At 37.4% G+C, this 13131-nt stretch overlaps 1 protein-coding gene across 1 annotated transcript in view; it reads left to right on the top strand.

Moving 5' to 3' along the window:
- LOC105268978 (T-lymphocyte activation antigen CD86) overlaps nucleotides 1-13131 on the top strand; it is a gene marked incomplete in the record, with an annotated part of 141679 nt that overhangs the window by 126943 nt on the left and 1605 nt on the right. Inside the window, 3 exon segments of the mRNA XM_011308920.1 lie at nucleotides 656-783; nucleotides 11011-11179; nucleotides 11432-13131. Of these exon segments, the coding sequence (XP_011307222.1) occupies nucleotides 656-783; nucleotides 11011-11179; nucleotides 11432-11523 (389 nt within the window).

Raw genomic sequence — 13131 nt, forward strand, 5'->3', positions numbered from 1 at the left:
ACCCCCAACCTCCCACCGCCCACCTCCCGCCTACACCCAGGTTGCCATTGGTATTCTACCACTCGAGATATATATCAACAGGGCAAATATCCTGGGATATTCACCTCAACTCTATATATGGAAATTCGAGGCGAATAGGTCGAGAGCTATAAAAGCCCAAATTTCGTACCTCAACATTGATGTATTTTCTCGTAATTGAACATTTCCAGATTATTTCCTTCACTAAAGTGATTTTTCCTCAAAATATCGACCTTTTCGCGAATATTTCGGGCATATCTGAAGGATCTGAAGTTATTGCCGATATCTTCTCATTTTTCGTTTTTTTTTTAGAAAATTTCTGATAAATAGCTGATGAAGTTGAGGTGAAAAAATACACCGAGCTTTTAAACTTTATTTTTGAAATATTATTTATGAAATCGAAAAATATTGGGAGTTTAGGGATGAACTTGTTTACACAAGCAATACGGTTACAATCGAATTTGAACCAAAACAGGTTTCCACTCTTCCGATCACCAATGTACAAATAATTTTCAGTGTAATTCTCTCTTCTGAAACGAATTTCCATAGAATCAACAAGCATCGGTGAACACGAATGATAATCACTGTCCAATCTGACCGATATTGCACAACTAACGATTGAAAAATTGTATTACAGAACCAACAACAGAAATTTTGGGGGGGCCCGACCTGTACATTGATCACGGCAGCACCATCAACCTCACATGCATCGTACTCAATAGCCCAGAGCCACCAGCCTATATATTTTGGAATCACAATGATGCGGTGAGTACTCTAATATTATCAAAGCATACGGGGTCAGTGTGCAGAACGTTGAATAAATGATGAACCGATGAATAATCATAAGTACTCGACAAATCCGCTTTTAACGTACGCCCATCAGGAAAAACGCGAAGAAAAATCATACCAAATTACGCTAAGAGCCATCCGATAACCAATCGCCCGCCCCTAATGAGAGACTTGATAATCACGGGAAACTATTCAAAAAAATCGCTTTATAGTGAATAAATGGGTCGATTTAACGGAAAATAATCTCCGCAAATGCACGTTAGACAGTTATATTCACAGAGTATGATACTGCCTCTAAGCACGCACACGCTCACGCTAGAGTGAGCAATATCCATTCAAAGACCTCACTATTTTGTCATGGAATATACGTAAAATTCTGGAGAAGTCACATTGCGAGATTCAAATATCGAGAAAATTCCAGATTCTCTTAATGACTGAGACAAAAAAACTAAAAAATCTCACGGAATCTCATTGAACATTCTAATGAAGAGTGTTTACACCGTATGCCCAAAAAAGGGGACATGAATTGAACAATTTGGAATAAGGGATTTCCGTAATACAAACGCTAGCACTCCTGGTTCAATATATCAGACTAATACCCTTCGAAATGCCATCCGGATTCAATAACTTGGTGACAGAGGGTCATAATAGCGTCAATAGAGGTGACCTCTTCTGCTCGGTGGAGTCCTATAACGGTTGTCCGACGCATTGAGCAACCCAGAATCAAGTTGCACCCTCGAACGAGAAAACTGATTGTCCACGACGATTATAGGAGCAATTATACCTATTCATCCGATTCATTGTCCCATCCGAATGTTCGATAATCTCCTCCAAATGCTTCCTAATCTTCACCGATTAGCTCTCCAGTTTGCGAAGAGAAGATATTGAATTTGCGATGGTAACCAAAGCCCCATTTTTCCGTTATCTCGCCAACCTCGCATTCGATTCACATTAAACCCTTCCTAATACCTGACAGTCATTAATCCAGAATACGTTGTCAAAGTATCTAGGCCTCAGTACATACTGTAAACAAGATAGGATGCTGCAAACCGATCTGCAAATACAATCGTCCTCAACTGTCCCCATGACATATACATTGGACTACGAATTGGCCAATAGTATTCGGGAATGTTTCTGTACACCCTCGGGGAATTACAAACGAGAGAATTTCAGTGTGGCCCACAGAAGTACTTGCACACAGATCTACCACCCCCCTTCGTCGTATGAGAATTTCAACTGGGCCAAACAACGCAGTGCGACATCACTATAGTATTTCGATTTACAGAAACCGCTTCGGCACCACCAGTTGTACCCGGAATTCAATTAGCTGTTTTCCACTGGCTTCTATACCTTAGTGGCTGTACTAATCACGCAACTATCATCATCAATTTTCAATAGATCACTTGCACAAGTGTGTGCCAAAAAAAAATATTTCCATTTCCTTCACGTCCATCATTTCCATTACGTCTCTATATCAAACAGCGGTGATTCCTACGCTCCATTTTATAAAACAGAATTATCCACAAAATGGAAGTTCACCACAGAAAGATACATCGAGTTCGTACATACCGAAAGGGCATATATATGTGACCTTTACTGTAGATTTTTCATGTAATTACATTTCGCAGCTCCGCGGGCATTAAATTTTTCCATTTGCGTATTGGAGGACAAAAAAAATTCAGTGTTACGATGTCAAAGGAAACATGCAATGTAATTTCTTCTCTGGGCAAGATAAAGCTATGAAGTCAACCGCGAATTGGTGACAGGCCTTAAAAAAACCCAGACTTGGCAGATAAAAAGATTTTTCATGGTAAAAGGTAGAGTCTTTGAACCTAATACTCACGCTCTGTTTATTCTTTCCCGATAATGTGAAGATAACTTATTTGACATTGAGGTAATCCAGCAGACACCCATTAGGAGTGAACCGACAAACATTCTATAGAGCTCTCGAGTCTTATCAAATTTCCTAGCTAATGGAAGTCCCATTTTAAGCCTTTAATAATCGTTTGAGTAACCATCTTATTAACAGTCATTAGCGCTATGAGAGCATCGCGGAGTGATAAATTTAACATTTTCATAACGAAATCCCATGCGAATTCGAGGATGCCCCTTCGGCAATATCCACTCAATGAATGAAATGTTTATTTTCCATGTCCGAATGGTCTGTTCCTGGGATATTTCAATGTGCATTACTATTTGTATTCACGTACCGTCGAGATGATTGGAAATGGTTATTCGTTTGTTAATGTGATAATGCTATTTTTGAAAAACCTCAGTGAACGGATGGCTGAAATGGAAAATCCCCACGTTCAGTAAATGAAACCATATTAACCCCTCAGGATAGAGAATCATTCCATTTTCCAATTGTGTTTACCTTCACTCGTCCTACTCATCTAAATCGGCTTAATTCGTGGAAGTTATCCTTTTCGGCAATTTTAAAATCGACATTTACTATTTGACATGCTTGGTCACTATATATCATCATTTGACACAATCTGTCAACGGAATTTCTACGAGGGATATATAATTAATCCAGATAGCATTGCGACTATTAAAGCCTATTAAAATTCCGAAAAAATTGATAGTCACTTGCATAATTGATACGCGAACATAAATTTCGTAATTCTTGTTGAATATTCATATCCGTTCATGTCATATGTTATTATTGATATATTTATGTTTGTGCTGAGGAAAGAATATTTTGTCTGAACGATCAAGGTTAGTCATCATCAACGCAATATCTGCCGCGTCAGAAGATTGTACGCGCCAATCCATAGAGCTCGTTTAACCATTCAATCAGTAGGAGTGACAAGCAGTATGTACAAAGACCAGGTATGCAATCAACGTTGGCTTATGACTCACGCTTACTAGGAATCCCTCGTTTAAGCGAAATAATTGCAAGCACCGATTCCTAGCCTGCAGGATATTCAGGGAGTTATAGTCGAGGCTTTCCACCAGGGAAGACACGATGATTTGTTCCATTAGTTTCGCGCACGTGCGAGTCAGAACATCTAAAGATATCGCAAATCTGTTACTGTTCAATGTCGTGCAGTTAATACAACAATCCTTGAGGACTTTGGAGGTCCTTTATGTCGGATTTGCTTTGCCTAAGCATTTCTTCACATAAAAATCTTTAAACGTGAATTGCCATTTTTAAATCACATGATTTTGGAACAAATAATATTGATATTATAATATTAATCGAAATTGTTCGAAAAAAATAAATGTAGTATGGGAAATAAATATAAATGTAGCTTGGGCCACAATAAAAAAATCTGCGCATTTTGCTCAGTGTACCGAAAATTAATGAAATTTCATTAGACAGGAAGTAGTACCTCGGACCGATTGAGAAATCGGTGAACCATAGATAACACGTCCAGTTGGAGCTTTTAATCTTTCATGGAGAGGGATATCTCGATGTCGCAAGCTTTCTCGTTCGCCCACCGGACATCCACTTGGAGCATGGATTCAGCGAAAGTACGTGGCTCGAAAGCCAATTAAAAGATTTTCTAGCTTTCCGGGTGGAGAAAGAAGGGCTGAGGATCGGGTTGGATGCATAGCATACAGTGATTTTGGGTGTAAGCCAGGAGGAGCGAGAGAACAAGAAGAAACGCTGGAAAGGTGAATCGTACGTCGTCCCAGTGCTGGCTGCCAAATTGCCCAGCACCAGAATTTCGTCGACTTGAATAATCACGGGTTTCATTGATTCTCAACGGCTATTCGTCCTCCCTAGACGACATTATTTTATCCCTATATCCCTACTTGCAGTCCTCGCTTTTCCTTTTTACTCCGGTGGAGTCTCACAATACCTGACTCTATATACCGCATTATTCCTTATTGAATCTGGAATTGAAACTATACATTTTTTTCTCGGTGCACTCTTCTAAAATAACGTCGAACACCAACTGGCGTCTGCACCTGGAAACATATGTATTGGAAAAGAATTTGAATTTAAATTTTTAGGAGCTTTCATATTTATCTCAGGTGGAATTGGATTAGAAATGAATTTACGCTGAATTTGCGCTCCGCGCGCCTAATCGAGAAGGTATTCACTGATATTTGAAAATTCGAAATTTTTGGAAAAGTATCAGGGGAGCATGAAAATCGAGCAGGTATTCACTGAAATTTGAAAATTCAAAATTTTTGGAAAAATATCCTGGGAGCATGAAAATAGAGGAGGTATTCATTGGAATTGAAAAATTCGAAATTTTAAAAAATGTATCAGAGGGGCATGAAAATCGAGCAGGTATTCATTTAAATGTGAAAATTCGAAATTTTTGGAAAAATATCCTGGGAGCATGAAAATAGAGGAGTTATTCATTGGAATTGAAAAATTCGAAATTTTCAAAAATTTATCAGAAGGGCATGAAAATCGAGCAGGTATTCATTTAAATGTGAAAATTCGAAATTTTTGAAAAAATATCAGGGGAGCATGAAAATCGAGGAGATATTCTCTGGAATTGAAAAATTCGAAATTTTCAAAAATGTATCGGAGGGGCATGAAAATCGAGCAGGTGTTCATTTCAAATATTCGGAATAGACCATCGTAATCTTGTAATGAACTATTTCTAGCAAGTATCGATAGCATTGACAATTTTCCGGTGCATTAAATCACCTGATACACGTATTGAATTTTATTGAGACTTTATTGATGCAACCGAATGAATTCCTCTGGTTTCAATTTCAAAACAAAAAATTCATCCGGCAGCTATTGTTTTCAATTCATATACGAAATCTAAAGATACCAGAGGCAACTACAATTGTATTGACGAAAAATATTCTCCTGGAAAATGAAAAATATCAGATAACTTTTTCCAATAACCCAGTTTGCAGATATGCTCGAGCATTTTTTCACAGCCCTTCCTATTTTTCACATGCACTCTAGTTCAGAACTAGAGGAATGGAAAATGATTCGAAGCATTCAGACAAAAGCATCGAAAAATTTGTTGCCACGAGATAAATCAATGAAGATTACTGATAAAAGATAGGTTGCAATTCAGTTGGTTCGCCCCACATCCACAAGACGCTATCTAATGTCTGGAATCTTGTGTCAATATTCCATACTACGGTACGGTGCAATCGTTTTTTTGTTACTCCGCATACAAATTAATTCTACAAATCCTGCCAGAGTGTAGATAAGACGTGCAACTGAAACTACTGACGATTTTTTTTTGTGACCTATTTCAACGAAAACGGGAAATTTGTTCACATGAAGAATTAGAACTAGTGAATACTCCGAGTTGCATTGTACACAGAATGAAAACTCTAACAAAATTGTACGAGCATTGGGGTGAACGCTTTAGCCAACTGTTTTTTCAGTTTTTCTTTGAGCATCGGGAGATCGCTGGCCTGTTACAAAATGCATGCTCAATTCAACGAAAAATAAAAAATGTCGGACAAAAGAGAGAGTAATTTTTGAGACTATTTTATAAAAATAAAAACAATAAAACAAGACATCTGAAATCGAATAAAAAAAATATTCTTATTCCATCAAACACCCTGAATAATTTTATTCAGAAAATATTCTGATGTATCAAGAATATTAGAAGTCGTCGCACCATCTGCACCATTGCCGAATTTGCAATCGTATAACTCCTCTCATTATATATAAAAAATAATTTAATCAGTGACTATACTCGAACCGCTCCTGTCATAAATGCGTCATACTCTCTAGAATCAATTTTAACGATTAATTCCTTTTTTGTAAAAACTCGACTTAGCCGCTTTACCGCTTCGCTACTGAATTCATTTATTCATTGTCATTGAGAATTCTTCGTGGAGAATTCATTATGGAGGCAAAAACATGGAGATATCCTGCAGGCGTGACCCAAATAAGTCAGAATTGATATTCGTGTGATGAACTGAAATGCGATAAGCGAATTAAATTAACACTGGTGTTCCCAACAAGCTTAGATAAATATTTGAGATTTTTCGGGGTCCTCTTCCGGGCTGCTGTCAGCATTTCTGACAGCTAACAGATTGATTTAAATTGACGTGATAAATTGATAGAGAAGCGCATCCAATTTTGCTATATTGTGCAGTGGCACCGGTCCAGTGACAAGCAATACGAATATACGTATATTCACCGGATATTTGAATCGTTTCGAACGCGTGACAAAGCGAAGAGGTCACCTACGGACATATGTCGAATATTTATTTCATCATTTTTAGTGATTCCATTTTTTTGGCACTTGTACCAATATCTCTATTCCAAAATTATGGAAAAACCTATCAGATGGAGTGATCAGCATTTATATTATTGGCCTCGATATTCTTGTTAAAAAAATCCGAAGGGATATTACTATATTATTATATATTTAAAAAATTAAGTTTTATGTGCAAGAATTGATATGGAAGATAAGAAAATAAATTTTTAACTGTCTACCCGCAGACATGGGAGCTTAGAGTCCTGAGACACCGCGTCCATGCGGAAGCCAATAATAATGTCAGTCTTGAATTATTTCGAGAACTGAAAGACTGCATCCCACCACATAATTTTCCTCCATGCCAGAAGCGTAATTCATTTTCACTCCCTATTCTTCAAGTCTGCTATCTTCCGTGGTGCCCACTTAAGTTATAACCTTTCCCGTTTCGTGTCGGACTGTGAATTTTTATCCTCAGGTACGCAATGGTCTGTAATTCTCCACACCCTCACTCACTTCGATATTTTCCCGTTTTTACCTCGCCATCAAAATATTGCAGTGCGTACAAGACCTTTTGCTTTTCATGAAAAGATTTCTAAAGAGGTTTTCCCTAAAAATGTTTAAATGATTTTAAAATGCTTTTTAATTGACGTTAACGTTATATTATTCAGGCAAATATTTTAATCGTGATACTGAATAAAAAACTCTACCATAATTATAATATTTGGTTTATATATTTTGGTACGTGGGTGTCGACATTCCACCGAATATGTCCAAAACTGGGAAATTCGGGCACTGAAAATATAGTCCCATTGTTCACTCCGGATGGTTTCCAAGTTTCTCGTTAACAGTTAAGTTTGTGGTTACGCCTAAGGACTACAAATCTCTAGCGTCGCGATATTTAGAGGACCCACCAGGTCGGCATCCTCTGAGATGAATTCTCAACTTCCTCGAGAAACTTCGAAAGTTCGACTTCAGCTATGTTTTGGCCGCTAGCAAGGTCAGTCAAAAAATCATCCAAAAATTATAACTGAGGTGTGCCAGAATTATATCCTAAGTATATGCATGCCGATAACGCGTTTTTCGTAGATATGTATGTGGCATATTCGGATATAATTGCAATATATATATACATGGCACTCGACGCTCATTCAAAGAAAAATGTACATGACGTGTACAGTGAGAGTCAGAAATGACTCATCTAAGTCTACTTATTCCATTTGATCGATTGCAACTGCAACAGTTGCTACAAACTCAGGAGCATCGACCACTACGAAGAAAAGGCTCCAGGGCTGGAAATTGTCCCTCGAAGATAAACAAACTGAATCAAAACTCACCAGTCATTGAACGATTGAACGATTGAATTGAAACCGATGCCGAATATAAACCCACAAGACTCTAAACCGAGCTGAATAGAAGTCGATCAGACCACATAGATGTGAATATACTTGTCAACAATGGCCCTACACAACTGGCTAACTTTCCAAACAATACCTTTTCACACTTTAAACAGACACTATCAACCAGACTATCAACTGAAGAAGCCTAAATCGCTTTCACAATGGAGACAAGAAAAAAAATACCAACAGCTGTAAATGACATCTTCATTGAAACCTTTTAAAAATGAAAAATTGCACTTTGCCTTTAAATACGAAAAAAAAAATCCAAGGGAAACAAATGATTGGATGAAAATGCAATTACAGAAATTATTTATCAGTATCAACGTTCATTATCTCAATCCCCTTGAAATTTCAATAATTTGAAAGTGGATCTGCTTTTCTACGGTGGAAGGAACGGAATGTCTGTTAAGTGTATTTTAAAATGAAATTAAATGAATAACCATGGTTAATAGGTGATATAGAATACCTGCAATTTAACCGCAATTATGTCATTAACTTTCAAACATCAACGAAATACTCTTGAATTCCTCCCTCTAAATCCGCTGTGGCGATTCAATGAAATGCTTCTCATTTCAATGGGGGATTTCAAGCACTAGCGAGCACTGAAATGTCACTTGTTCACAACAATAACCAATGGCACATCACCATAAACGAAAGCCATCGGGGATAATTCATGACTTAATACCTTACCAAGCGGACATTCAATGACTATAAAATATTACGAAATACTGAATGTTGAGTACGGAAATCATGATTTTCATTACACTGTGAAATACGTAATGGTGTATTATATCGTTAGTATGATGGTATTTTTTACACGCGTGAGGTCGAATTTTATAAGATAAGAACACTGTATTGAGGGAGCAAAAAATGAACTTTTTGAAAATAATTTTTTTCTCGCTAAACTTTCGTTCTGTGTATAGTTCTCCGCGCGTTCTAAACGATGGAAAATATTGGGATTCAATCGGATTGAAAATATGCAGATTTTCTATTCGGGAGGAATTTTTGTGATCCGTTGAAATTGATGCGCTATGCCAATGATAATTTTTATCTCCACCCCAACTGTGATTTTTTCTCCGCTGTATGAAATTTTAATTTGTCATTCATTTTTCGGCATATAATTGATGGTTTATAATGCTCGTTAAACTCCATACCTACAATATCCAGTCGGACCTCGTACACAAGTGCGAAAACTGATTAACGGTAAATGCTGTTATATATTCCCCAATGCACAACGGGATGAAACCGGCAGTAACTTGTACATGAGATACATTTGATTGCAGCAATTGCAACGTGATTTAATTGCACTGCAATGGAATCCGTTGCGGAAAATTTCGCCGCAACATTGGCATGTCCCAAACACTATTTTGCTCATGAAAAAAAAATTGTGAAACTTGGCGGAGGGATGAATAGACTCTATTTCATGTGTATCAATGTGGATAACAGTAATGTCTATAAATGTTCTCATTGATCAATAAAATTAACCAAACACGAAAAAAAAAACACTTGAATGCGACAAATAAATACAATAGCACTTGTATATTTTTCCTCCATCTGCCATTTAGCCCCGATGGCTTGAAAAGTCACATTGTAATAAAAAATTTCGCCCAAAAAATATATAATTTCCTTCCTTTGATGCGCGGAAAAAATGTCTTATGACGTAGGTACCACTGGCCCTGGATCCTCCCTTGCTTTTCAATCATCATAAAAACAGAAAACCTCAAAGAAAAATTTGATGCTGAATATGAAATATGATTTTTCCATACTCGTAAATCCATTGAGAAATAAAGAATGAGGTAAAAAGATGACAGGAAGGATGGGCGAATGCATTATAGTCTAACGGTACCCGGTGGATAGTAAACGGATTTAAGTATTCATGAGAGAGTTTCCTCCCAACATCACGCCCATTCGTAGTGGAAAAGGTCACTGTGCCTTTTAGTCTATCATGGGTTCGGGGTGGAAAAACGTCAGAACCATCCCTTCGAGGGAACCAAGTCTTACCATTCAACATAACTTATGTATACACCCGTAGCATCTTCTTACCCAACCTCTCGAAAACGAATGTTTCGCTTGAGGTAAAAAAGCACGACAAACACATCGGGTGTAGGAGGATTTAAGTGTGCGAGACAACGTCAACGAGGAAGCAGGAAGGTTACAAGGAATGCTTGCAACTTAGCAGAAACCTTCAGACGCCTCTCCTCTTTTAGGATTCAAACTAGAAAACCCTCTTCTAGGGATGCAATTGCAGAAGACCGACTCTATATCGTTCTGCCCCACCCTTTACTCTGTCATCCCTTTGCTCTTCACACTACCCCAGGAGAATAAGAGAAGAAAAAAAGAGAAAAAAAAAACCAGTGACGAGTGCCGGAAGCTCTCGTGACTCTCTGAACACCTCTTATTCAACCAGACAATCTCAATGCGCATTATTTATGCAGAAATCTTCCCTATTCCCTCAGCGAGAGACTTGTTACTCACTTCAAGTGTCGGCGAAATTACGGTAAACGGTTTTAATTCATCATTCAAGTGGTTTACATAATTCATGATTCAAGTTGAGTTTGAATGCAGTTGAATGATGGAGAGGAGTGACAGTTTGCGTGGATTATCATTCAGGATTTCTCACAGCTTCTTGGCTAACTTAGATGGTTAAATTTTTGTTGCAGATCATAAGCTACGATTCTGGAAGAGGTGGTGTTTCTGTTGTCACGGAAAAGGGAGAGACGACGACTAGTTTTTTACTTGTCCAGTATGCAACGCCGTCTGACTCTGGACAATACACATGCAATCCAAGCAATGCTCAACCAAAATCCATCACTGTGCACGTTCTCAATGGTGAGAGAAGAATAAATACCAAAATTGAGAATTCACAAACTTTAAAAAAATTCAAGCTTTTGTTTCACATGCAAATACATCGTTACATGCAAAATTTCCAATTATTTTTACCGTGCAAATAAAAACGGGTGAAGGTGCACGTCAAAGGAGACAATTATAATTGGGAATTAAATTTTGAAAAATTGATTAGTCGTGAAAACAAATGTTCAAATGAAAGGGGACAGAAATTTGTAGTGTATTCATATGTTTCAGGAGAGTATCCAGCAGCAATGCAGCACGGTGGTCAAGCTAAGCAGCCCCGATTATACTCTCTGCTGCTCTGTCTCTGTCTACTTCTGTACTAAAGAGTGTACACAGCTATTAACAATTAACAAACTAGATACTCCTCATGGTCTGTGGGCCAGAGCGAAGTACCAAGGGACTAAAACCCTTACGGTAATTAACCACTGTATAAACATATATAAATCGTACACCTTTAGCTATTTAGAGAGGAATATGAGTCAAGGCAAAATCACACTCTCGTGATGAAGTTTCAAAGGCATCCGCTACTCGGGGTAATTTGAGGATTATGAAAACCATCAAGAATAAAATTTTTATCATGCAATAACGCTCCCACAATTACACAGAGCTATCATATTATCATTCGTTGATGAGTTTTACGTTGGATCATCTTCTCCCATTAATACCTTCATTATATGCGAGAGCAATTTTTAACAACGGATTATGAGAGAACCTGTTAAAATTAGAAGATACAAGCATCATGCATCCGTAATTACAGGTATTTTTATTTCTCTATTTTACTGAGTTTTTGCTTGGAAATTGTATAAAACGTCCGGAAAGCGTTAATATGGAAGATACTCTCACGTTATTTTCAAAGAACGATATCATTCAATATAATGATAATGAACTCAATCGTAAACACCTGTTTTTTTCAATAAAACATATTGAAATATTCCTTAAAACTTCCTCTTTTTTGATTATCCCCGTAAAAAACATGAATCAAATCACGTGATATTTTTTAAAAATATTAATAAAAAAAAGTGAATGGAGCTGGCCTAATTAATGAAAATTAGCCTCATACAAATATAGTTGTGAAAAATAACATATATTGTTGTTGGAATCGGAACACTTCCGATTGCTGAATCTATGAAAACCTTCAAGCACGATTCCACTCGATTGGCCCTCAATTCATTTCTCTTCACCCTTCTATAAAAAAAAGGAAATTGGAACTATACGATACATCCGGTGCGAAGTACTTGATGATTCTAGGATGCATTATGCCCTCTTGAGTGTTAATGAGAACGATAAAATCGGCGAATTTCTTAATGAAAAATAAAGATATTGGAGTAAGAGGACTCGTTGAAATGAGAAAAAATAGATTGAATGGATGGAAAAGAGACGAAATGGCTTGCCGTCGTTTCCGCCTCAAGAATTCCGGGTTGACTGAGTTTGAAAAAGCCCCTCGAGATGGCAAGAAGTAGACTGATTGCTCTACAAAGCGGCTCGTTCTCTTGGCCATCCCATTGTTCACCTGGACAATTTTCCCGCTCATTCCGACAGAATAAGATGATGATTCAAACTGAAGGCGCGTCAGTAAAGCAAAATCACGTCGAGTGTTCTTTAATTCCAATTATTTTCTCACAAGTTAGGGGAATCATTGTTGCAATGAGAGCAGAAGCGGATGAATCTGTCCGATTTTCCTCCGGACAATCGGAGGAAAATCGGAATTCGCTCAATTTGATTTTTTTTTAAGCATAAAACAATTCATTATTTTTTTTTTTGGTCAGTTGTCTGATAACAATTTATAATATTTGAAGCATGTCGTAAAAAATAACCGAGTATATAAAATCACATCTTCCGCGTTCTATTTTTACGTGTATTTTATAGACTTGTTTACATGTGAAATCCATTCATACATGATGATTCGATAGAAGCGCAATATTTTTTTTTCC

Source organism: Fopius arisanus, unplaced genomic scaffold (assembly GCF_000806365.1).
Source record: "Fopius arisanus strain USDA-PBARC FA_bdor unplaced genomic scaffold, ASM80636v1 scaffold00063, whole genome shotgun sequence".
Lineage (NCBI taxonomy): Eukaryota > Metazoa > Arthropoda > Insecta > Hymenoptera > Braconidae > Fopius > Fopius arisanus.